At 47.6% G+C, this 25,158-nt stretch overlaps 1 protein-coding gene across 9 annotated transcripts in view; it reads left to right on the top strand.

The window, feature by feature from the left end:
- Window positions 1-25,158, top strand: part of TIAM1 (TIAM Rac1 associated GEF 1) — a 189,949-nt gene that overhangs the window by 84,679 nt on the left and 80,112 nt on the right. For 4 of the 9 annotated variants that reach the window (XM_035545784.2, XM_035545778.2, XM_050715940.1 and 1 more), the window contains 4 exons: window positions 2,878-3,056; window positions 4,255-4,410; window positions 8,122-9,101; window positions 23,669-24,116. In XM_035545784.2, the coding sequence (XP_035401677.1) occupies window positions 8,133-9,101; window positions 23,669-24,116 (1,417 nt within the window). In that variant the 5' untranslated portion in view covers window positions 2,878-3,056; window positions 4,255-4,410; window positions 8,122-8,132. The remainder of the gene's footprint in view (window positions 1-2,877; window positions 3,057-4,254; window positions 4,411-8,121; window positions 9,102-23,668; window positions 24,117-25,158) is intronic. The other 5 variants (XM_050715965.1, XM_050715951.1, XM_050715960.1 and 2 more) reach the window with 2 other exon arrangements.

The following is a 25,158-nucleotide window of genomic DNA, read 5'->3' as shown; positions in this document are numbered from 1 at the left end:
TGTCAAGTGTCTGCAGGCAAAAAGAAAGCGTGTGCGCTGTATTTTTTATTAATCTCTTGGCATTGCAAACTCATCCCAACATGTGAAAGTCAAACCTCTCTTTGCCATACCTAGAATCGCAGGTAGCAGAAGTGATGAATAACTAGGTGCTCCTTTAATATATTCTGCTTCCTTACGATGCGTTCATTTAATCCAGTCATAGTGGTTTGCTGCAAGCTTCCTCAGTTTGGATTGACTTAAGCTGCTGTGTGCTGAGCCCTGTGGGAACTCCTTGGCCTGATTTTTCAAGGCACTGTTTTGTGGCTATGAAATAAATACAGCTGTGCTACTTCCAGACCTTCAAAGAACAAGAGGAGTTGCACTGACATATGTAGGCACTGGCGTACATGCACCATAAATGTGTATGTATGTGTGTTCGTGCGTGCATGCTTGCAGGAACCAGCTCTAAGGCTGAATATTTTGTCTTGAGCATAGCAGTTTGAAAATGTTTCTTTGATATTTCTTTTTTAGTGAGGTGGGCTGTTCCATGTGTGAATGTTTACAGCCGTTCATCAGCCCTGAGAACAGTGGCTGGCAAGTTACTGGCGGTCTGAACATGCAGTCGGCTCCTGCCTCTTCAGGTCAGGCTCCACTAGTACAGCAAGTGTCCAGCGACACCTGGAGCAAATGCATCCTGCGTGGGCACGGGCTCTGTGCCAGGAAGCAACCAGAGCAAGCCCCTCTGTTCCCTTCACTGCCCTCTTTCCTCCTGATGGAAGAGCACGAACATCCCCTTTTGCCACAAGGACTTTCCTCTGATCATTGCCCTGTTGGAGGGAAGTCCTCGTCTGAGACTTTGGCACTGAAGGGCGTCCAAAGTTTCTGCTGTGGCACAACTGGGGCTGTTGGGGTGAACTGGGATGTGTGGCAGTGAGGTGCATTTTAATGGCAGACAAGGAGAAGTAGGAAAAACTGATGTTCTCCTTGAAAAGTGCAGCTTGATTTCATTTGGGAAATTCTCTCCAAGCTGTAAAAGTTAATAGGAACAAACCTTTTCAGAAATGAGTCCGTGGGTAATGATAAATCCTTTTCTTCTGGAGGAACCATGTGTGCAGGAGTACTCATCTGTTCGTGGCAAAGGATGTTGCCAGGCCTTCAGATGTACTAGAGCTGAGTGAGAATTTGGATAATCCAGCTTCCAGTTGTAAACATCCACTTTGGATCTTTTCACCTTTTTAGCAAATGAGTTGTTTCGTTTAAACTTTGGTGTACCGGGGGAGTACAGAGAACAATGTATATTGGAGGAGTTTGGGCAGTGTGTGGGGCGGGTGACATTGCGGTTGCTTTCTCTCAGAAGTGACCAGAGTTAGCTTCGGCCTGGAGCAGATCTTTCTGACTGGATTACAAACTCCTCAAAAACCACTTCACGATGGAAAGCCTGATAATGCTCGGCCGCATCTGTTTTTTTCTACTTTTGGACAAGTTTTCCGTGGCCGGAGCAGACATCTGAAGAAAAGATTATCACAATTCCTATTCCTCCGGAGGTGAGGAATGCACTTCGCAGGGTTATCCATCACGCGGTAGGTGCAGGTGGAAAGCCTCTTGCCTGCAGGACCTTGTTTGTCAGCAAGATTCCAGTCTTGTAAACTATTGGCAGCTGGCATGGTAATGAGTCCATTTCAATATAAATGAGCTTCATTTTATTAATTTCTGCCAGCTCCTGAGCAATTCATGAACTGCTTTTCAGATCTCAACCAACAGCTTGGGGGGAGAGGGGGAGGTGGGGAACAGAGAGAGGAACATGAAGGAGGAAAAAGAAAATGAGAAGGTTTTTAATTTAGAAAGGAGCCGGTGACTCTCATTTCTTTTGAGCACCCAGCCAAGTGGGGATCACGGTTTCCCCACCAAACAGCTCTAACAACGTGACAGGCATTAGTAATCTCGTCCACGGCTTTTTGTCCCCTGAGACTTCTGGAAGTATTTTTAACTCTTAAAACCGGGCTTGCGGTGTTTTGTTGCCGTTTCGCTGCTGTTGCTGGGCTGTGGAGGGGCAGCGGTGTGCCTCGAGCACCCCATGCTCAGGTGGGCCTGTGGCCCGCGGTGTCTCCCAGGACTAGGCCTCGTGTAGCCGCTTGCCAGGCTGCTTCCCAGTGGTGCCAAAAATAAAAATGCTGGGATTTGGCACCCATGCGAGTGTGTGTAGCTTGTGACTTGTCTGAGGCCTCGGTGGGCACCGACTTGCCTCTTGTAGCCGCGCTTTCGGGAGCGCATTTAACCCCACGAGCCTTTCACCGTGCACAAAAACGCATGTCAATGCTCTGCCGTACGCCTCTGATTCGTCCTTGAAAAATGTTAATTAAATCACTGCTCGGATTACTACCCTTTTCATAAATTAAACTGTCTGCACAGAGACATTTCGTCTGAGGTCTCTCAGTTTCGGGCCCCCCCCCTCCCCGGCCGGCTTGCTTCCTCTTTGCTGCGAGCAGTCAAACCCGTGTCTGTGGAGGGTGCCTTTTTGAGTGGCTTTTTTTGGACTCCTGCCCCAGCAGCAGACACAGGTGTGTGCTCTGACCTGACCTTTTCTGCTCCTGCATGAGACAGACTGTCCCCAGCAGGGGCACATTAATTTCTGTAGGGATTTTTATTGCAGAAAGTGGCGGGAAGGGGAGCTCCGTGCCTTCCGCAGCCTGGGCTCAAGGCATTTGATTGGGCTTTTCGGTCATTCTGCTCCCCTCAGATTGTGTAATTCAAATTTAAAAACAGCATTTGCATGCTGTATCGAACAGTGTTTCTTAGGTAAGTGATGATAACAGGACTTGGCAGAATATGTCCTCCTTTATAGCTGTTCCTGCTAACCCTTTGTCTGATTCTGTTTTTTTCTCCCCTCTTTCTCCCCAGGTTTTTGGCATATAGTCATAGACTCTGACGAGAGAGTAATGGAGGCGCTGAGTGGCAGGTGCTGACAGCTTCTGCAATCCCAGTAACTGTTCATTTTGGTATCATTTGCAATTCTATACCTCTAAATGCCACAGTTCTCTTGGGGAAGGTTGCGCTGGATACCAGTATTGCCTTGGAAGGTACATGTGTGTCCGTATATTTTCTTGAGGAGTTTGCTGTGTTTGTATAATGGTTCGTGGGAGGGGGAAAAATTGGATAAGCTGCATGTGGTTTATGGTTACACCCATTTAGCAATACAAAGGCATTTGAATTGCTATCAAGCAGCTACTGATGACATCCCTTCCTCCCTCTCTCTTCTCTCCTCCTCTTATTTGAATTGCCTGCAGGGCCTTTTTGGAGTCCATCCCGTGCTTTAACATATGTGAGAGTGGCTTACAAAAAAAAGAAATGGCTGGTTAAAAGGTTCTTATTTGAAAACAATTAAATATACTGCTGGAGTTTCTGAGAAACTCGGAGGCTTGCTGTGGAATTTCAGTCTTCCTCTTCCCCTTTTGAAAAAAGCACATTTTAATTACAATAAAATGTGTATATTCGCACTTGGTTATTAGCCTTGTACATTTTTCTATGCGGTTCTTGTGACTTCAGTAAAAATCTTTGTTGTTGGCTGGCAGATTTGCGCAAAAGTTTATTTCTGTAGAATCATTGCTCACTGTGGATTTAATCATTGTTCTGGTTCTCACAGCCTTCAAGCTCCGCTCCAGGAGAAAAATACAGATTTGTCACCAGGGCCTCCCACTAGAATCTAAATTTAAATTTGCAATCTGTTGTCTTGCGAGGTGCTTCAAATTTGGTTGAAAGTTAATATATGTCACATTTTCTTCTGGAATCTAAAGGCCTAACTTTTTAGATGTTTGAGAGTTACTACCTTGGGGTTATTTGAAATTAATATCTTGGGTTTGTGATTGCCTTAAGAAATACTTAATATCAGGGGGAAGGGAAGAGAAAGGAAAAATTGGAGTTTTCAAAGAAAATGGGATTCTTAGATGGGACCATCATCAGTGGTCATCTAGAACATGATCGTCTTAATCCGTAACCATTTTGTATGACTCATCCAGCAAAAACTCAGCAGTTCAGCTAAAGTTCAACCTGTCTATTTAGAGTAGTAGTTGATATAGGGAGCATTGTTTTGTCCAAAGCTTTGCTGCAGGATTTGTGTTCTCCCTGCTGATATCCTAATGTTGATAGCACAGTTAAGTCTTTGTTTTCCAAAAAAAAAATAATCGTTACTGTCTATTGATGTGTAAGCTGGCTAAAAAGTGACTTGCCTGGCCCCGTGAAGATTTCCATGACTTTGACTTTCTTCCTGCTCTGAACTAGGAAGGAGCAGATCTTCTGGGAGAGGGAGCCATTTCCCAGAGCAGCTGATAGCTTGATGGTCAGAGGCTGCCTCTTGAGGATGTGGAGGAACAAGTTGCAACCCCTCATTTGCTTGACTTGGGTTGCAGATACGAATCTTGATCTTCCACGTTTTTGGTAAGCAACTGAGTCACTGAGCTGGTGCCTCTTCCAGGAGACGCGCCTGCCTCCCTGCTTCGGTTTTCAGATTTCTCCCTCTTGGAGCAGAGAAGCCTTTCATCAAAACCGGTCTATTCCCACGAAAAGTTTGGGTTTTGATGAATCAACATTTTCTGCTGAAAAATTTCCAACTGGTTCTGCTTGTGATACATGGTCTGTACACACTAATCTCTACTGGCTTTGGAGAATAATTCAGAACAGATTTCTGACACGTCGCAATCCTTGGCCATGCTTGACAGACTTGTTTAAAGCATCAAGACATGTCATACTTGATTTATGTGGTATCCTGTAGGTACCTTGATAGGTCTTTAATGGTCACCTTTGGGTTCAGGTGGGTGAGCTAACAGGGGAGCCTTTGTCCTATCAGCGTTCGCATGCAACTCCCATTAACATTACTCATTTTCTTAATTTGATACAGATTTTTTTCATTGAGTGTGCTAAATTCAGTTAAGCTGTAGACGGGCAGCATCTGGCAGTTGGAGCTGGAGCAGTTGGAGACATTTCTGCCCCAGGGTGTCTGCTGCTGCCCCTGGGAGGGGAAGGCTGGGGCTCCCCTCCCCTGCCCAGCGCCTGCTCCTGCTAGCTGAGGACGCTGTGTCTGCTTCAGGTCTGCCTTCCCACGTCTGCGTGCGCTGAACGAGCATCTTGCTGCTGTCAGGAATGGGGAAATGCTGCTCCCTGCCTCTCTCTGTCCCCTCTTCCCTAGCCCCCATGTCACCCTCCAGCCACGCTGCTCCATCCTCACCGTGTCCCAAGGCAGGCTTTCTTGTGCTGGCACTTGCACCTGTGAATTCCACTCGATCCCAGCAAAACAAACTAAAAAAGAGCTTTTTTTTTTTTCTTTTTTTTTCTTAGTTTATTTTCTGCTGTTTTAGTGAACTTGGCTGCATGATCCAATAAATGCCTGAATTGGATCGGGATGACTGGTGGAAATGCGCAGTGGGAAATGTGGCGGGGTGGCTCGAATGGGGGCAAGAAGGGAGGAGGGGGGTCCCTCCCACGGGGAACTGTTTGTCCCAGGCACCCTTGGCTCGACCCGTTGGCACTTACGGGTATGTGCACACCTGCAGTGTATTGTGTATTGCTGGGCAAGTCGGTGGGATCGCAGTAAGGCCTCCGAAATTGTCCTCCCTGGGTGCAGCAGCGAGCTCTGGGCTAATCACCCGGATAGATAGCCGTCTGCGGGATTTGCAAAGGCATCCTCACCTGAAGCGCCAATACACCGAATTAAAAAGGGACAGCTATTTACTTTGAAGTCTGACACTTCTCTCACTGGTATCTAGCAGATACTTCTCATTGTGTGAAACTGCTCAGTAAACATTCCTGCAGCCGTCTGCGGAGGAGAGACTTCCCTCCTTCCAGGAAAGTCTTTTCTCACTGGGGACACAGCCCGAGCTGCTGTTCCTTTCCTTCACAAGGAGGCTTTGGTGCTGCTGCTTTTTGGTTTGGTTAAATTTTGCCCCCTCTGCATGGATGCTACGCCGAGGTGGTGGCACAGTGCTGCCTTCTGTAGCCCCGGCTTTTCATCAGCAAGTGTGCCGGGCTGTGCGGTGCGCTAGGGATACTCCCCGCCCTTCTGCAGCTCTGTCTCTGGAGGTAAAGAGCCACTCTTTAATCTTTTGTGGTTTCGAGAGAACTTTTAAAAGTGCTGTTTCTCCTTAAATAGATACTGAAGTGATGGTTGCATGGCTGGAGACAGGGGGGAAATGACTGCATGCTCTGATGTGCTTTGCAGCCGGTGGAAAGCCTGTCAAAAGAAAGTACGGTTAGCAAGAATTTTGGAATCAAAGCAGCTAAAAGCATTACCCCAAGAGGGTTTATTTTGCAAGAGGGGGAGTGTTGAGGTCTGGCATTAGACATCTGTGTGGAAGACAAAATGCAGTTTTTGTGCTTGAAAGTGTTTTAGAAGTAAAAGCTAGCTGACGTTTGTTTTTCTGTCCAGTCCATATCAAAGAACTGAAGCTTTTAAGGAATAATAAACCCTACCCAGGGATTTATAATGCTGTCATTTTTTTTTAGATTAAAACCTGCCCTCTGTTCAGCACATTTATTTTTCTAAACAATTCATGATAACCACGTCTCATGACAGTCAATGGGAGTTCAGCCATTAATTTCAGTAGACATAGGGTATTTCCTGGTATAGTTTACTTGGCACGTGAGTGTATTTACTTTAGATACAGAAATGTCCAGATATTGCTGGAGGTGCCTGTTGCTCTAGCATTGAGCAGCTTTTTAGCCTCAGACATGACCTACTTAGCTGGGCAGAAGAGTTGAGTGGTGTTGTCCTCTGACTGTTTTCAGAAATGTTACTGTAGAAGTTCAGTTCCACCATATGTGTCCAGAGCAGCCTACGGCACAACTGCTGTGCCTACGTTTAACGCGGTCGATTCATCGCTTTCTGTGTAATTTATGTAGGGCTAATTCAGTTCTGTGCAGTAGTGATCTTGTATATTTAGATAGCGAGGGAGAATACGCCATCACGTTCATTCTCTGAGCATCTGGCTCAATACCCATTGGCGCGTCCTGTTAAAGGAGAAGAAACTGAAATTGAAGACTCCAGATTACTGTCAGGAAGGCGTTCTTTTTTCAACCAAGACTAATAGAAATATCTCAAAATGAGGGAGCTTTGTCCTAGATTTTCTCTTAAAGATTAATGGACTATTTGTCTAGATATAATTGTCTTGTGTGTAATTCAGGATCTCTCCTGTTTAATTTTGAACAGCCACGTACTTTAACATTTACCTTTCTTGCTCTTCTTCTTGCTCTTTGGCCAGAAAGAGTCAATACTACTCAAAAAAATATTTCTGACATTTGTTGAGTGAGATCACAGATCTCAAAGTGTTTTCCAAGGTTGAATCCAGATCCTGACTCCCAGCTGCTAGACGGGAAACCCGTTTCGCAGAGGGACACGCACAACTTAATAATGCAGGAGGCTGGTTACAGAGATGGGGACAGAAATCCAGTCCCTATGTTCCGGCTCAGTTTTCTCTTCACGAGATCAAAGCGCTTAGATCTAGCTATCTGCTTGAGAGTGAGTAGGAAGGAAAGGTTATTTTTGTGTAGTCTGAGTCACTCATGCTAATGTATTTTTCATAATACAGCTTTCTTGTGTGGGGCTCTCTGTACCTGATTAATGTTGCACTGTTTTTTGTTCCAGAAATCAAACCTATTATTACCTTGCTACCGAACAGTTGAATTTGTACTTTGCTATTTGGTACTTCAGCTCGTGGTTCCTAGCAAAAAAAAGTGAAATCTCAGATAAAGACATACGAACCATCTACTTTTTGGCATCTCGGTACATGCAGATAACCACGACTGTTTATCTGCATGTTGATTTTTTGAATTTGTAGCATTGGCTAGAATTGTGGAGGGTTAGCTGATATCAATAATCAAGTGAGTGTGTGCAAAGCTGAGTTTGGTAGTGTACTTTCTGGTAAACCTGCTCTAGTTCAGACCAGTCTTCAAGGTTTAGTCTTTCCCTCTTCTGTACTCCTTGTTCACCCCAGCGTAGCAATGGTCTGCCTTTTCTCTGTGTACTGATTTATCTGATTTGTATCTGTAAGTTTGCTGGTATGGTTGCTAGCTCCCTTAGTTAATTCTGTTGAATTAGTTACCACCGTTAAAGCAAGCCTTGCTTACTGTAACGGTCCCCGATCTTTCTCCTTGCAGACTGTGAAGCCATGGGAAACGCGGAAAGCCAAAACGTAGAGCACGCCTTCTACGGAGACAAGCACGCCAGCCTGGGCCGCAAGCACACCTCGCGCTCGCTCCGCCTCTCCAACAAAGCTTCTCGCCGGACCCGGCACGCTTCTTCTGGAAAAATCATCCACAGGAACTCCGAAGTGAGCACCCGCTCCAGCAGCACCCCCAGCATCCCCCAGTCGCTGGCGGAGAACGGTCTGGAGCCCTTCGCCCAGGAGGCCAACCTCGAGGACTTTGGGAGCCCCATCTGGGTGGACCGCGTGGACATGGGCCTGCGGCCCGTCTCCTACCACACCGACTCCTCCGTTACGCCCAGCGTGGACAGCAGCACCGTCCTCACCGCGGCCTCCGTCCAGAGCATGCCCGACTCGGAGGAGAGCCGGCTCTACGGGGAGGAGCCGCCCTTCCTGGCCGAGAGCGATGGGAGGCCGCACCGCTACGCGGCCAATGGGACGGGCTTCATGGAGACGGCCAGCTTCAAGAAGAAGCGCTCCAAATCGGCCGACATCTGGCGCGAGGACAGCCTGGAGTTTTCGCTTTCTGACCTCAGCCAGGAGCATTTGACGAGCAACGAGGAAATCCTGGGCCTGGCCGAAGAGAAGGACGGTGAGGCGGCCCGGGGGACGGAGGCTGGTGGCAGCCCCCAGCAGCTGGTCACCTGCCAGCGTGCCAACTCCATGAGCGACCTGTACTCCCCCAAAACCCCAAGTGCTGCCATAAACGGAGGCCCGCGCAATGCCTTCGGAGGGTACTGCCGGAATTTGGTGTCCGACATCCCGGATATCGGCGGCCATAAGATGGCGTCGGGCGCTGCCGAAGATGCGCCCTCCTACAGCAATTACAACACGCTGCCCTGCAGGAAGTCCCACTGCCTTTCCGAAGGGGCCACCAACCCGCAGATCAGCCATAGTAACAGCATGCAAGGCAGGAGGGCGAAAACTACTCAGGTAAGGCTCTTCTGTTCTCTGTGATGTGGAAGCGTGCGGCATTTGCTAAGCTGTTTCTGTAGGTAAAGGCTCTTCCAGGCACTGTTTTCATCCAACACCCCCTTTCCAGGAAGGGGCAACGGAGGGGACTGTGTCCAGGAGGGAGCTGAACCAGTTGCAGGAGGTGGCTTGATCACGTCAGCGCTCCGTTCCTTCTCTGCAGCTCTGCATGGGCCTTTTGCACTCTGTGCAGTCTCTGGAGAAGATAAATCTGCATTTGCCACTAAAGATTTTCCTGTGTGTTTTACAGCGCTGACGGTGCCTTTTTTTTTTCAGAGTAGCTGCCAAAACCGATCACACTACTTGTGGAGCTCACACGTGTTGTTTCTCCTCTCTGTGCCCTCCCTACCCTGTCTCCCCCCGCTTCGTGCACGCATGCACGCACTCAGCTCTCAGGGGTGGAAGCGAAGGAGAAACCTGTGAGCATTTCTCCCCCCTTCCACCGTAAACGCTCACTGAGCTGAAATTTCACTCCTCTCATTACCCGGTGTTCTCATCTGTGCAAAGCATCACCCAGAAACATTGCTGTCCCCTTGGAGGAGGCTGCCGGTCCTGCAAGCTGCTGTGCTTACCTGCTGTAGACTGAAAAATGAGGGGGGGTGTATGGAGAAGATGCTGCTTCTCCTAGGCAGGGAGGACGTCACAGCCTTCATCCATTAACAGGCAGCACAGAGCCAAGCTGAGCTCCTCTATCTGCTGCACCTCCTGCCCTCCAAATACCATTCCTCTGACCTTTAACTCTGACGGCTGCTGTGAGGTCTGTATTGTGTTTTGCCCTGCTTTTCTTGGCTGTGCTCTGCCTGGTCGAGTTACACAGCGCTGCCTGGTGCTGCACACAGCAATTCTGCTTACACCAAGTGGCAGACTGCTCTTAGAGGGGCTGGGAAAAAAGGTTGCAAATCCCATCCACCTGTACAAGTCACGTGGAGCAGCCGCTTTGCAGGAATATTGCACTCGTTTTGAGTGCGTTTGGCTTGCTAGCTGAGCCTCCTCGGAGCAGCGGTCCGGCTGCCTCATGGCAGAGGCTGGCTGTGGCATTTTTCACGTCAACTATTTTCTAGCTGCGGGCATCTGCTCAGAAACACGGCTGGGGGGCACCGACGGGTCAGAGCTGTGCACTGGATCGCACGCTTCGCTGGCTTCCCCGGATTTTATGGCACGTTCTCGTACAGATGCCGCGCGGTGTACGCACCGTGACCCAGAAAAGGAAAAAGCAGCACGTTGCATCGAGGTCGGAGGCCGGCAGGCTTGCGTCCCGCCGCCGGGCTGAGCTTTTGGCAGGACACCAGCGCCAGAGATGCAGGGAGTCAGGCGGGCGCAAGTGGAGGTGCGGAGGGCTGCGGGAGGGCGAGGGGAGCCCCCCAGCAGCTGGAGGGGGGACGTCGGCTGGCAGCGACTTGTGAGAGCTGCTGGGAAGGGGCTGCTGAGTGACTTACCGGCTGCGCTTGATCTGCGGAGATAGGCTGCTTCTAAATATAAAGACGACATGCCGAAACAGATGCTGCAGCGTCCCACAACAGCAGCTTTGTACTTCCAAATCAGCTCTTTATTTTTTGGAGGTATTTTTAACAGCGTGAGCGCAGAAGCCCTTTGGTGCTCCATCAAGGCAGCGCAGGATAAAAAGCAGGAGGAGAACAACAACAAAAGGAAGATGTTGTTTGGAAGTCCTGAATGTAACAGCTTTCAGGAAGATTGCTGGGTGCAACTGCTGCCTCCAGCCCTCTTTCAAGTGTGTTTGAGAAAAAGAGCAGTGTCGCTTGTGTATAGTGAAACATTTATTTTTCTTCTTGGTGTCTTTCCTGCCATTAAGAAGATTCCTCTGAGGCATTTAGTGAAAGTCTGGAATTTGCATGCCGTTTTGTGAGGTCTCAGCTGTACCCAGGGAAATCACTTTGTGGGCTGGTTTCTCTAGGTGCAGCTCCTGAGCCCGGAGATGGTGGCTGTAAGGAGTCTCGGCACTGGTCATTACCACAAATAAAATCAACAAAATTAAAGCTTTGGAAAGGTCCAAATTCCTTCCAAGTCTTTAATCCTAGCAGCATACAGTAAGTATAAGATACTTGTCAGCGGTGAAGTCATGTTAGCCCAAACCTGCCTTTAGCGAGCACAGGGAAATGACTGTTATTACATGTTTGATAGACAGAGTGAAAAGGAAGTCCAAATTTGCACACAAAATCAAAGGACGAGTTCCTTGGTGACCCTGATTAAGTGGCTTTTTGGATAGGGTGAGAGGAGGGAAGCCACCAACCTGTCCTTGTACCAGGTCCCCAGTCCAAAAACATCCACTCATCTTTACGTGACACCACTGGTGTGAAGAGGGTGAAGGCTCCCCTAGCGTGCAGGTGGAAAGCTGAGGCATAGATCCGATGGCCTGACTGTGCCAGCTGGTACTTGGGCACAGCTTGGGGAATTTTGCCTCTCTCTGTCCTTCCTGGTCTTCCAACGCTTCCTCAATGGGCTTCACGCTTTTGATGCCCCCTTTGAGCATTGCCCCAGAACCTGCCATATGCGTCCTCGTGCTGTAAAACATTTTGTGCTATAAAAACAATTCAGTGGACTGAGGCAAAACTTTCACATTATTTCCAGCATTTTGAACTGCCTCCCGCCACCCCACACCCCACAAAATAATAGGTATGTTTCTAGGGCCAGAAGGGCACACACAAAGGTGACCCAGGGCCAAATGCAATATGTTGTAGACAGTCAGTTCTTCATCTTGGCCTCCAGGCTAGTGACCTGTCATTGCTCCTGTGTTATTTAAAAGTGCGGAGGTAGCTCCCTTGTTCAAAGTCACTTAATTGAGCCTCGTAGCCAGGTTGGTGGTTTATGGCCTGGTCACTGTTGCCCAACCTCACAAGAATTTAGGTTTGTAATTGCCAGTGGTTTTTTTTTTTCCCAGTTTTTGGAAAGTCATAGGTGGGATAATTGCATGATTTTTCAGTCTAACCTGCCCTGGTGCTAGAAGTGCTAGAAGGTCCTGATGGCAACTTGTAGGTACCTTTTGGGAGGTGCCAACGAGGTCCAATGAGAGCAGAAGACACCGAGCACAGGGTGAGTTTGATACCACAGCAATGTGTGATTCCTGAATCCATCCAATGTTACGTACCCGTTCAGCTCTATGTACATCATCGTATTTTCTCTAACAGCTAAATGTTGTGTAACAGTTACCAGTAGCTTCTAAATCTTGTGGAGTGCTGACCAGTGCTGCTGGAAGGCAAACCCTTGACTGCATCACAGAAAGGCGGTGCTGTAGTCAGAGCTGTACGTATGTTGGTATAATGCCTTATCCATCAGTTCTTTACAAGTACATGGTTTACATTAAAGGAGGGAAAAAAAAAAAGAAAAAAGAAAATTTCTTCCTTCCAAATTTAAACCTTAAATTGAGCTGTGGGAGTCACTTTCCACTAATTGAGAAGGAAAGCCTTATAATGCTGGAGAGACGATTATATTCAATGTGCACGAGCGATTAATATTCACAGAGTGGCTTTGGGGCACCCACGCAGTTCTGTTTTTCGTAACATTTTAACATTCAGGGTTCAGATCTGCTGAAGCGAGACTTCCCGTAGAGCTCTGCTGGGATCCTGCTTGGCTTTTGGAGCTGATGTGATGTAGGTGGAAACAGCTTAATTGGCTGACATTTTCACCCGTTTTTGCTTGAAGGGAGACAAACTCCTGTTGGATACGGCTTGTTCTGGCTGTGGGTTGTGAGATCCCCGGGATCCTACAGTCTGCTTGTTGGGATCCAGATTTTTTGTGAAATGGCTCTGTTGTGTCCTGCTTGCAGCTAAACATCTGCCTGCTGGAGACTCCCTCCTCCTTCCGGAGGATGTTCAGAGAGAAATGTAACCTCATGCTCCCCTCCTGTTAAGAGCCCCAATTAAAGTCTTGTTAGGGGAATTAGGGGAAAGGAAACCTTGAGATAAGGTTTGGTGCCACTTCCAAGCCCATCGTGCCACCTACTTATTCCACATTCCCCTCTGTGGACAATTTCTGACTGCTCTTTTCTCTTGACCGTTGAACGGGGGTATCCAGCCTTACATAAGGCATAACATTCTTTCAACATCTCAAACTTTGCTATGAGTACAGCCAGGTGAAGGCATCTTTTGGTGGCAGTTGCCACCAAAGCCTGAGACCTCCATGGTCTTTCAGCACTGGTATTTGCTTTGCAGTTGACCTGTTAGGAGAAGACCTTAGTAGGTCCGAAGCTACAGGTGGACTGTCTTTTCTGGGGGGAGTGACGGTGTTTTACAAGCTGCCTTTAGAGCATAGTGTGTCTTCTGTGTGCACTAAAATCCAAACAAACCTGATGGCCAAAGCATTTCTGCTTGCTGGACCACTTTATGCCCAAGAAGGCTGGCCTTTGTCCTCTCTGGTGGCTTGTTCCTCACTGAGCTTTAGAGCCCAGCCTGTGCTCTCCTATGCAAAGCTCAGCTGCAACACAGACACAGACACAGATTTCTAGGTTGGAAGAGACCTCAAGATCATCGAGTCCAACCTCCGACCTAACACTAAGTACTCCACTAAACCATATTGCTAAGCTCTACATCTAAACGTCTTTTAAAGACCTCCAGGGATGGTGACTCCACCACCTCCCTGGGCAGCCCGTTCCAATGCTTAATAACCCTTTCGGTAAAGAAGTTCTTCCTAACATCCAACCTAAAACTCCCCTGGCGCAACTTTCGCCCATTCCCCCTCGTCCTGTCACCAGGCACGTGGGAGAACAGACCAACCCCCACCTCGCTACAGCCTCCTTTAAGGTACCTGTAGAGAGCGATAAGGTCGCCCCTGAGCCTCCTCTTCTCCAGGCTGAACAAGCCCAGCTCCCTCAGCCGCTCCTCCTAAGACTTGTTCTCCAGACCCCTCACCAGCCTCATCGCCCTTCTCTGGACTCTCTCGAGCACCTCAACGTCCTTCCTGTAGCGAGGGGCCCAAAACTGAACACAGTACAATGCTGAACATCAGCAGTACCACGGTGCAGTCCAGGTTTTTCACATAACATTTGAGAAGGACCAGCAAGATGTTCGTCAACTCTGCAGGGAAAGCAAATGTTCTTTACCGTGTCTTTGGTCCAGCATTTGTTGTGAGCTGGAGACGGGGAGAGGGAACAAACTTCCTTTCTGACTTGGAAACTGCGAGCTTTTCAGTGCCAGCCCGATTATGTCCTTGGTGCACTAAATCCCGCCCTTTAAAGATTTTCATTTTTATTACTATTTTTAGGCGTCAGTAGGTAACCTGGAGGAACTTGGGATATCAAGCCTTAAAAAAAAAAATCTGTATAAAAAGTTTTGCAGAATATGCAGGGGATGAAAACAAGGCTTTTGTGGGAATTAGATTAGGACATAGACAGAAGCCAATCTAAAAATAATTCAGGGTATCTTTCCAGTTGATTTTTTTTTTTTTTTTACCATCTCAGGGAATTTTATAACAGATTATAGTGTTTCTTTGCATTCTGCAGGATGGCTAAACTCCAGAGAGCTGATACTTTTCTGTGTAAGTTGTGTGAAACTTCTTCACAAATGGTTTTGTGGCATGGAGGGTGTAGCCTCAAAATGTAAAAGGACCACACTGGGTCAAGCTCTGTCCAGCCCTATATCTCGTTCCCCAAACACCAAGTGCTCAGAAAGGGAAAGAAAGAAACTGGGAGAGTACAGAGTGAACTTTCCTTGAGGGCATTCTTCCTGATCCCAGAAAATTAGCAATTTGAGGCTTCCTGAGTGAGGAATGCATCCAAGACTGTCAGATTGACCTGTCCCCCATGACTTCTCTTTTTTGAAATCATTTTCTGCTTTTGGCTTCCCCCGCATCCTGTTCGCTCTCTACATAACATTAGTGACCTTACAGCCTCCTGTTATAGCCCTCCTTGGTCATCACTTTTCCAAACAGAGTATCTCCAGCAGCTCTGCTCCAATTAAAGTAATTCTGTACGTTTCAGTCTGGAGTTTGGAAAAGACAGCTATTTTCAATGTAAATATGATTCTTAATCAGATTGACCCAAATAATTTAATCTTAGTCATTTGACTCCAGATGGAGTCAAAGACAGACAGTCAGGCTGTGGTAAAGTCATGTATCATTAAATTATAATTAACAACACGCCGTTTAATAAGTGCCTAAAAGTAAGATGTTACTGTTTCTCTGTTGCAGCCTGCGTCTTGCTGTTTCCAGCCGCTGTTTGTGCGGTCCCGTAGTGCTTTCCAGGCTGAGGTTGTGGAAATGAGGTCTCAAATACAGCCTGAGCACCCCTCCAAATCCCAAAAAGCCAGAGGTCCTCGAGTCGGATGGTCTGGATCAGGTGATTTAGGGGCTGAATCCCACCAGAGAGCACCAGGCAGCCAGTAACTGTGCCGAGCCCCCTGATGAACAGCCAGCATCCCCGTTCTCAGCTGCCAGCCACAGGGCACCAGCTCGAGGGAAGGGGTGCGATTAGGGCTGGAGGGGAAGGGGGTATCCCCTGCTTCTGGAGGCAGCTCAAGTTCATGCCAGCACAGACAGCTTGTGATCCACATTGCTGGTCCGGCTGATCCCAGTGTGGGGCACGCGGCAGCCCGTGCTGGAGTCCTCAGTGCCTCTGAATGACCAGAGCCATTTGGCTCCACCAAATGGGCCCTTTATAGCCTGGCTAACTGGAAGCGCCTTCAGCTTGAGCGTGGAGGAAAGCTTGAATAGAAGGCTTCGGAGCTGCCCTGCCATTCCCAGATGGATGACATTAGAGCAGGTATTGCCTGTTCAGGAGATTTTAAAGCAAACAGCAGGCACTCCCTTCGGAGCACGCAACTCTGCCCCGGTATTGTCAAGGAAAGGAGCATGTGAAAATGAGTGTTACGGTCTCTGTTGGCAAATATTTTGATACTCTTTCGAAGATCTTAATTTGTTTTTCTTTCTTGGCTCTTGGTCTGGAGCCAATGGAAAGCAAATTAGCAGTCCTGATATCTGATCCAGCTCCATTCAGTCGTCTTTTTTAAACAGTGGGAATTTGTCATTTAAACATTTGAAGTGCTTGTACCACTGGCTGTAATTGTACTCTCTGTAAAACTATATATTCTGCATGTTTTTAGTTTCGAGTACTTTCCACTCGAAAATCACAGACAGGTTGTCCCAGCTGCCTGTTTGCTGGGCTGTGCTTACTTAGATGGATGCAATTTGCAGCAGTGATCCTTTCCAGTGAAGTGCTGCATTGAAACGTTTCTTTTCAGAGTGCTCCAGCATGCGATCCTGTGACTGGTTGTCATCCCAGGTGGCAGACGTTTCCCTGCTCTCTTCAGTTACTTGGCTGTTCAGGTGAACACCTCCTGGATGATAGGCTTTGATTTCAAGTTGCTGTTCTAGCAGCTTCCCCTCTTTCCCACTTCTCCCCCCTCTGCTGCATTTCTCAGAGAGAACTGCCTCTTCTTGGCACCGAGTGAACAAAAAGTAACCTAACCCTGTATTTTACTTCGAGGATTTTGGCTAGGCATGTGGCCATTTATTTAACTTGAGCACGGTTAGGCTGCTTGCATTAGTTTACGGTTAGTGCAATTCCTCCAGAAACTTTCTTCATCTGGGTGGTCCACTGGGATGAAAGCAAGGTAAGTTTTGGGGGGTCCTCAGCATAGCATTTGGGAACAGAGGGATTAAGCACTGAGATGAACTGTGAGACTTCCTCCCACTGCGGGGTGATGGAAGGCAGGCTTCCACCCCAAACCTGCGCAGGTGTCAGGAGCTGCACTGCAAGGTTTTGCGTGCAGGGACCACACTGCAAGAGGCTTTGCTGTACTATGGCTTGATTCTCATTCATGGTATTAACTACTTTATAATAGTCAGTGCTAAAGCCAGGCAAAAGCTGTTTTGCTCAGGTCCCGTGGTAGTGCTTCGTGCCGTTTCCTGCTAAGGGGTCTGCTGTCCTTTAACTGCGCATTATCTCACAGGCTTGGATTTCTCTCATGTTATTAAAAAGTAAAATGAAAACATCCTCCCCATTCCCTGTCCCCAGTACTTTAGCTTCTAGGGATGTAAAACTCCCCCTGCAGTTACGGGCAGGTTGCAGACTGATGCCACAGTGTTGTCCTGAGTCGGTGAAGAGCTCTGCAGAGTACCTCGGAGAGAAGGGTAAAGTTGTTCCATGTCAACTGGAAAATACCTGGGAGGTCAGTGAACCAAAAATGTTCTCAGCCCCCGTGTTGGAGGCACCAAGCTAATGCAATAGCTTAACGTGGAGCCACGGAGCCACGTGTAATACTGAGGTGATGGCCATGTATCAGTCAGAGCTGCCTGCAAAGGAAATGGGGTTGACAGACGCTTGATAGATTGGATGCACACCCTTCCTATATCTGAGTATCTGCTGGGTGCCTGGCACCCAGTACCATGTCTGTCTTTCCAAGGAAGACTGTCTTTCTCTTTTGTTCGTTACTGCATTAGCAGTCATTATAATCCATCAGATTTACAGTGAATTAGTGGACACGATACAGTGAGTTTGTAGCAGCCTGCAGAATGGTGTTCCTCCAGACAGAACAAGCTTTGGAGTTGCTTCTGTGTTTCTCCATGGCAGCTTTAAAACCATCTCTCCCTCTCAGCTTTCAATGAAATTTGATTTCTCTCTGCTTCGTGTAATGTTTTGACTCTTTTCAAGACAGATAAGTCTTCTCGTGTATTTATTACCAGGTGTTCAAGTAAGTCTGGGGAAAGAAATTCATTTTGATTTGGAACAAATTGTACTGTAGCTGAACACCTTAACCAACAAATGATGGTAGAGTTAGCACTGAAAAGAAAGGAAAGGCAGTATCAGGACAATCTTCTTCTCTATAGGAGCTTCAAAGAGACACCAGGCACATAAAAGCATGCAAACCATCAGGTTGCTTACCCATTCTATTTTAAATGCATTCGGTGGTGCTTGCATAACCAGCAACCAGACAGGTTATGTGCAATTTCAGGATGCTGCTGAATGTCAACACCTCATTGCTCTGTTGCTAAACAGGACGGGGAACAGACAATTTTTGTCCTCTTGGGGGGAGCCCCTTCCAAGAAAATCAGTCGCCTTTTACTAACCAGTACCTTCAATCTAATGGGTAATTTAGAAGGAATTGTTATCCACATCAGGAACTCTTTATATTAATGTTGCAAGAGTCTTCCCACTAAATCAGTCCAATGTGCCTAAAGTGTCCGTGGATCTGCTGCCAGTTAAGCAGGAGAAAGTGATTCACAAAACCATTTTAATAGTGTATGTCACAGTGCTGTTGGTGGGAAGCTTGGTAAGTGCCTAGCTACTGTAAGCACTCTCTGCATGTGTCGAGTCGTCAACCAGAGAGCTGGGCAAGGCTTATCCCACCCAGGGCTCTCTTGCTAGCTGAGGCCACTACCAGATGTCTTCGAAGAGGGTACAAAGACTCTTGGAACCTGCCCCAAAACTTTTCTCCCAGTCCCTGCTTGCTGAAAGTAGATATTTTTTTTTCCCTAAATCAAAGTGGTTTTTTTTTTTAAATATCTTCTAAATCTAGCAAGATTTTTTTAACAAATGTGACCATAATGGACAAGCAGAGGTACTCATTGCATGGGTGTGCAGGAGGTAGAGAGGTAGAGCACCAACTACATTAGCTTAGTGTAGCTTATGTTACAGTTTTCTTCCCCAGTAGCTTGCTTTGCACGAAACCCAGTGTGAGAAAAAAACAGATAAGCATTGCTAATATTTTCACTGATGTTTTACCCAATTGATTTATCAGTTAAATTGTTCTCTGCATTTGATGGGGCTGTGATATTTACACTTCATTAGGCTCGAATGCTATTAGGGCTGTTTTGGCCGTTCTGGCACGTAGCCTTTTTGCTGGACCTCGTTGCACTGTTAGTAACAATGACAGCATTCAGTCTGTCTCTGGTTCTTAATTCTGTGGTGTATCTCCTGGCGTAGGGCATCCACCTTTTCCTTCTCTTCCCTCAGTTACTGTCTGCTGAAGCTCTTTTCTTAGGCTTGGGACATTTACATGCAATATGAGAGCACTGTCTGTGAGAAATGGTACCACTGCTCCATCATCTTCACCCGCTGCAGGGTTGCAGGATCCCGGTGGAAGCTGTTTTAGTGCTTACTGCCTCCCCGTTGAGGCACTTGCACAGGGCAGCACAGTCACTAGATCCTGTTTAGTTCCCTTCTTCAGCCAGGGGTCTTTATGCTACTTTCTCCCCGCTTCCCATAGAGCCATCTTATATCAAAGGGACAAAGCCCCTGTTTATTCAGTTTATCGTCTTCGTGGACTGAGACCTGTTCTGTATGCAGAATCCCAGGAGCTGCTGTTCCCACGACTTCCCAGATCTCTCTGTCTCGGAGGAAATACACTTTCTGTTCTTTGCTGCATGTTTTCTACTTCGTGTGACCAATTTAATGATTTCCACCTCCCCCTTGCTTTGCCCTCTTGCCCTCCCAGGCCCGAAGCTAGGTAAACAGCAGTGGGAAGGCTAAGCGGGACAGCACAGATTTTAGTTCCACTCTTGCATTTGGTTCGTGTGATAGTCTCTCTGGGCAAAAGTATTCCTCTGTGTGGAAACAGCTGTTTGCCAGGCTGAAAATATGAAACACAAGGTCTCTGCTGAGGTGCAAAATGTCGGATCCGGTGTCCTGAATCTTACATGGAGTTGAATAATACGTATTTTTTTTAACTAGTGAAATGAAACGGAGCCCCTCGATGATAGCTATTATAAGTCCAGGGTAATTTGCTGGTGATTTGTTATATTCTGTGTATAATGTCCGAAACTCCAGGCTTCATAAATGTGCATTCTGCCATCTTCGTCTGTCTCCCAGCCCCTGTAATGTGCCTGGCGCACGCCAGTCTGCATCCTGCCGGGGCATAGCGGAGGGCCTGGGCAGGAGCCAGGGAGGTGAGCAATGAAGGCTGAGCCGTGGCTGTAGCTGTCAGCCTTGGGAAGCTTTACCTGGGAACTCCTTCTGTCTAGGAGTGAAATGCCTCTTTCGTTAGCAAGCCTCTGTGGCACATCCCATCACGGACCTGGAACAGTAATAAGTCTTCCTCAGAGGAGACGTGGACATCGCCCGCGGGGCTCCTTGAGACGCTGAGCAGGAAGCGTGAGTAATTTTTAAATAGGTCTCGTCGAGGTTACACAACGCTCGCTTTGCGTCTGGGCAGTAGCCCGGTGGCCATGTCAGGAGGTACGGAAGGCTGAACCCCAAAGCTTGGGGCCTGTACCCACATCAGTCTCGTAGGCAGGGCATCGTGCCGCTGACGGTGCCAGCTGGATGCTCAACTTCAGGCATCCTCGTTGGAAAGTTTGGGGGAATAATCGTGTGCCCCCAGTGAGGTGTTAGTCAAACCCGCTAAGGTTTATTGCTAGTCTGGGGAGTGTGATCCATTTAGCCTCAGCACGTTTCTGCAGCAGCACAATACTGAACCTCTGTACTTTCTGCTGAACTCCTAATTGAATGCCCTTCAGTGTGCAGATTACAGCACTGTGAGACGGCCACAGCAGATGCAAACTGCTCCTTGAGAGCTTTTCATAGCCTCTGATGAGAACTAGCTGACATTACAGCAGGAACTCAGAAGTCAAAGACCTGTGTAATGAATGCTCTTAACCCTACTAACCCGTAGACCAATCATCTCATACAGCAGACTTCCTAAAGTGCTAATCTCAGTGAATGCTGCATTTCATAATTCATGAGCACGAACAATATTAGCAGGCTGTAAGTTTTGAACCATTCTGCTGACCTCTGTGTAGCCAGACCCTCCTCCCACCAAAGGGCTTGAATCAGATGGCTAGAAATCTTTGATAACAGGATATTTCAGAGGGGAAAGGGGAGTGCAGCAAGCACAGGAAGATTAGGGGCAGGACTGCAGCATTAGGCTGAAAATATCTTTCGACACATCCAACATATTGCTTTCATTATGATAACAATCATAAAGCTTTTTGCAATATGTGGTAAAATTTAAGCTTATGAGCATATATAACATTCACTCTGAGTTTTCCATCCTCACATTTTTTCTACAAATAATAGGCTGTTATGCCCTTGCATCAGTTACTGATGATAGTTCCCATTTACGGACAGGGAAACTGAGGCGATGAACGCTGTGTCTCATCAAGGTTACACAAGAAGGCTGTGTCATGCTGGGCTCAAGGAATCTTGAGAGCCTGCATTGCAGATCTCTGCTTAAACACCTCTGGGTACACTTCTGCTTTGGAAAAAATTAACTGTATCTGCTAAAGATCATCAACAAAGTTTTGTGCGTGCATTGGTGAGCAGTATTACAAGTCCTATCTCCTCTAAGTTGGTGGTGTTGGTGGTCTGTTTTAGTGCCTCATTATTTCTTTAAACCAAGTAATGTTAGTTAAAGCATGAGATATGCTTCCTAAAAGTTACATTGGATGAAATTTTGGAATCAGCTCTGTACTTTTTCTACCAAACGGATACAATAATTACGAGACAGATTGTATATTTATTAAGTCATTTACCTAAAATAAAAATCTCAAAAACCTCAAATAATGTTTGTTGCCACAGTTACATACCGTTCCCTGCAGCATGCAAACTTGTTTGTGCTATATGAGTGACACACATTTTCCCTTTCAAAAAATATCAGAGAAAAAGGTTCCAGAAAATAAATGCAAAAGCCAGTCATTTTATCTGACTAACTATTCCAGTAAGTATGGGGCATCTGGATCAGTTCTTTGGCGCTCTGTTGTTACACCAATGTAGCTGTGCTGGCAGAGGGGACATTGCTCGAGGTGTATGGGTATAGAGCACCCGTGCCAGTCCTGGCTCCTCACCTCCGGGGTCTCATAAGGAGTGCTGTCATCGGAAGTTGCACCATCCAGCTTTTTGCGATGGGGTGCAAAAATTCACTCGTGGCAGTGTTTTGTAAACTTTGGTTTCTGAGCAGCACCCGTTTCCCTCTCCAAATATCCCTTGTTTGCAGTGCTGCAAGAAATGGGAAGATAATTGGCTTCCAAAAAGCAAGTGTAGTGGAACAGCAGGAAAAAATGCCTGTTTGTGAAAACTGCTCTGTACGGGCAGATGACTGCGCTTACGGGAAGCCCTGCTCAACTCATTCACATGCAGTGGGAGTAGAGGAATATTGGCCTGTCCAGAACAGCTTGTCTATCTCTATGTGTTGCATTAAATAACCAGATTGACTAGGATAACTGTGCTCATTGAGTGGGGAAGGAAGTGGTTATTCTTCCAGCTGGACTCCAGGTCTCCCTGGAGAGGTAGTGTTTATAAAGAACTAGCCCATCCGTTACAAATTAATGCCGTATAAGTTAGTCAAATTCAGAAACACGCCTCCCCTCTCCCTGAAGTTTCCTCATCCAGCTCTTGCTCCACAGGAGAAAGATTTCAGAGTTTGGTGGAGGATTTCTTGGTTTCTGCAGAGCTGCTCTTGGATCTGTAGAAGACTTCTGCTCAAGTCAACACCTAGAAGTTTGTTTTCTCTCAAGTTAAATAATGCAATCTGCCACCTCTTTGCAGTCTCCCTATTTTGTTTTGTTTTGTTTTTAACTTGTAAATTGAGCACTAGCCTCTTTTGTAGGAGTGGTAGAGGCTGAAATTCCTGTTGTTTTGGCTGTTTCTCACTTCTTTGCGTTTTCTTCCCTGGGTCCCTCTTCTCCCGAATATCAACCACAGGATATTTGTCTCCACCTACAGGTCTTGGCCTTTATTTGTCCTCCTTCAAAAGCTGCCATAAATGCCATTGGGTGCTGAGATGGTAGTAGTTAGGCCGCTGTTCTCAGTCTGGGCTGCTTGTCCCTGGCTACTGAACTGTTACAAGGTCCCTTAAAGTCCCCTTTTGGGCAAAAGCCGTGTTGCATCGGGCAAGCTAAGCCACCTGTGCACAGCCTTTCAAAACCCAAATTCAGTTGTGTCATTTCCTTTGTTGCTTAAGACAATCAGATTTTTGTTTCTTCTGTCTTTCAACTGCAAGTTTGTGGGGACCAGGAGCTGTCTTCTGTTGCGGTATTTTTGCAGGGTCTATCACAACAGGATTATTGCTCATCGTCAGGATTTGGGATGCAGAAATAAAACAGAAATAATTTCAGATGTGTTAACTTCTTAGGAGAAAAAAAAAGTACCTTTGTAATTATATAATTTGGAAATGACAGTCTTAGGATGTCCAAAATGTATCTTCAGCTGTAGGTGTGACTGTACAATATCAATGTTTTCTTTTCAAAATGCGTAGGTTGACTGCTGCTTTTCTCGACACTGCCAGTTTCTGCTACCATATGTTCTCCTTTTGCAAAACCTTTAGCACTGCTATCTTAGCCTAATGTAAACAAATGACGCTGCGTGTTGTATTCGAAAATGCTAAGGCCGAAGAGGCGCTACCTGCAATCGCGCTTGTGTGTTTGGTCTTTCTTAAACTGTGCTCGAAGTTCTGCCGACCTTAACTTCTCTTCCAGTTGTTGGTCTTGAGAAGAAAGATGTGAGGCACTTCCAGTGCCAGACAAACTAGGGGTGTGATGAAGTGTGGTGTGACCTGTGAATTTCGGGTTCTGTTTGTGTCTCCACAAGGCCGAGCTTGGCCGGGTGGCACGCTCTTCATCTCATGCTGTGTCTCTCTTACAACCAGGACGTGAACGCAGGTGAGGGGAGCGAGTTCACCGACAGCGGGATCGAGGGAGCAGCCACCGATACCGACCTCCTGTCCAGGCGCTCCAATGCCACCAACTCCAGCTACTCGCCGACGGCCAGCCGGGCCTTCATCGGCAGCGACAGCGGGAGCAGCTCGACGGGCGACGGGCTTCGCCAGGGGGTGTACGAGAACTTCCGACGGGAGCTGGAGATGAGCACCACCAACAGTGAAAACCTGGAGGAGGCCGGCTCTGCCCTCAGCGACGAGCAGAGCAGCGGCACCCTCAGCTCCCCGGGGCAGTCCGACATCCTCCTGACAGCTGCCCAGGGCACGGTACGGAAAGCCGGCGCTCTGGCAGTGAAAAACTTTCTGGTGCACAAAAAGAATAAGAAAGTGGAGTCGGCCACGCGCAGGAAGTGGAAGCACTACTGGGTTTCCCTGAAAGGTACAGAGCAAACGAGCGAGTGTTTACTCAGACGGGTGTCCGCGTTGTCCTGTGGGATGGGTATTACAGCAGTGGAAGAAATCAATAGCCTAGGCTCCTAAAAAAAGCCATCGTGAGCTTCAGTATAATTAGTAGCAGGAAAGGAGGAAATAGTCCTGATTTTTCAGAGGAGTGTTTTATTTGATAGCTGTTGACATGCTTGCATTATGGCATGCGTGTAGTCAAAGACACGTGACAGTGCTGCACTGAAATGGAGTTCATGCCTGGGGGTCCTGTTGTTATCGTCTGGGATGGCTTCTCTGATGGCTTGTTGACGAACTGAACACCTGCGTGCAGTGCAGCCAGCACGTAGGTGTTAATGCAGGTTTCTGGCGATGACAGGAGCTGCTGGCACACGTGCACGCAGGGGCTCTGTCACCGTGTGTGTTCCTGTTGTGCTCAGCGCCGTTGGTGCCTTGTTCTCTGATGCCTCTATGTGCTTGAAGAATACAAGCACTCAGTGAGTTACAACACATCGGGAGTGTGCTCAGGAGGCTGTGGTTTGGTTGCCAAGGCTGGCTTGTGACTTTGGAGACTTTGGCTACGGCTCTGTCACTCATCTGCTATGTAGCAGTGGCCAGCCGCTCCAGCCCTTGGCACCCAGCCTCCCTGCGGGCCTCCTTGGCTTCCCAGGACACAAAGCCTTTTCCCTCTGAATTTTTGCAGCCTCTAATCGATCTTTATGTAGCTGCCTCTGCAACAAAATGGGAAGCAAAGCTTGCAGTATTGGGCCTGGCCTGGCTCTCATCTGCTGCGACAGACCTCCTCCGCCATTTGAGGGAGGCAGAGCAGCAGGCCATGTCTATGGGTGGGATTACCCGAGAAGCTTTGGTTAAAGTCCTGTCATTCACGCAGAGCATTTGTGGTGCTATTTTAAACCCAGCAAAAACGGTATGCGCCAACTCTTCATGCAGTGGTTGGAGAAACTGGGGAAACAAAAGGGGAGAGGCTGAGGTTGGAAGGCAGGGGGAAGCCCTGTTCTCCTGGGAGTGGGCCCCATGGC

This window comes from Cygnus atratus, chromosome 1, assembly GCF_013377495.2.
Source record: "Cygnus atratus isolate AKBS03 ecotype Queensland, Australia chromosome 1, CAtr_DNAZoo_HiC_assembly, whole genome shotgun sequence".
Classification (NCBI taxonomy): Eukaryota; Metazoa; Chordata; class Aves; order Anseriformes; family Anatidae; genus Cygnus; species Cygnus atratus.
Note: the sequence above shows the minus strand (reverse complement) of the source record. Positions and strands in the feature narration are given on the sequence as shown.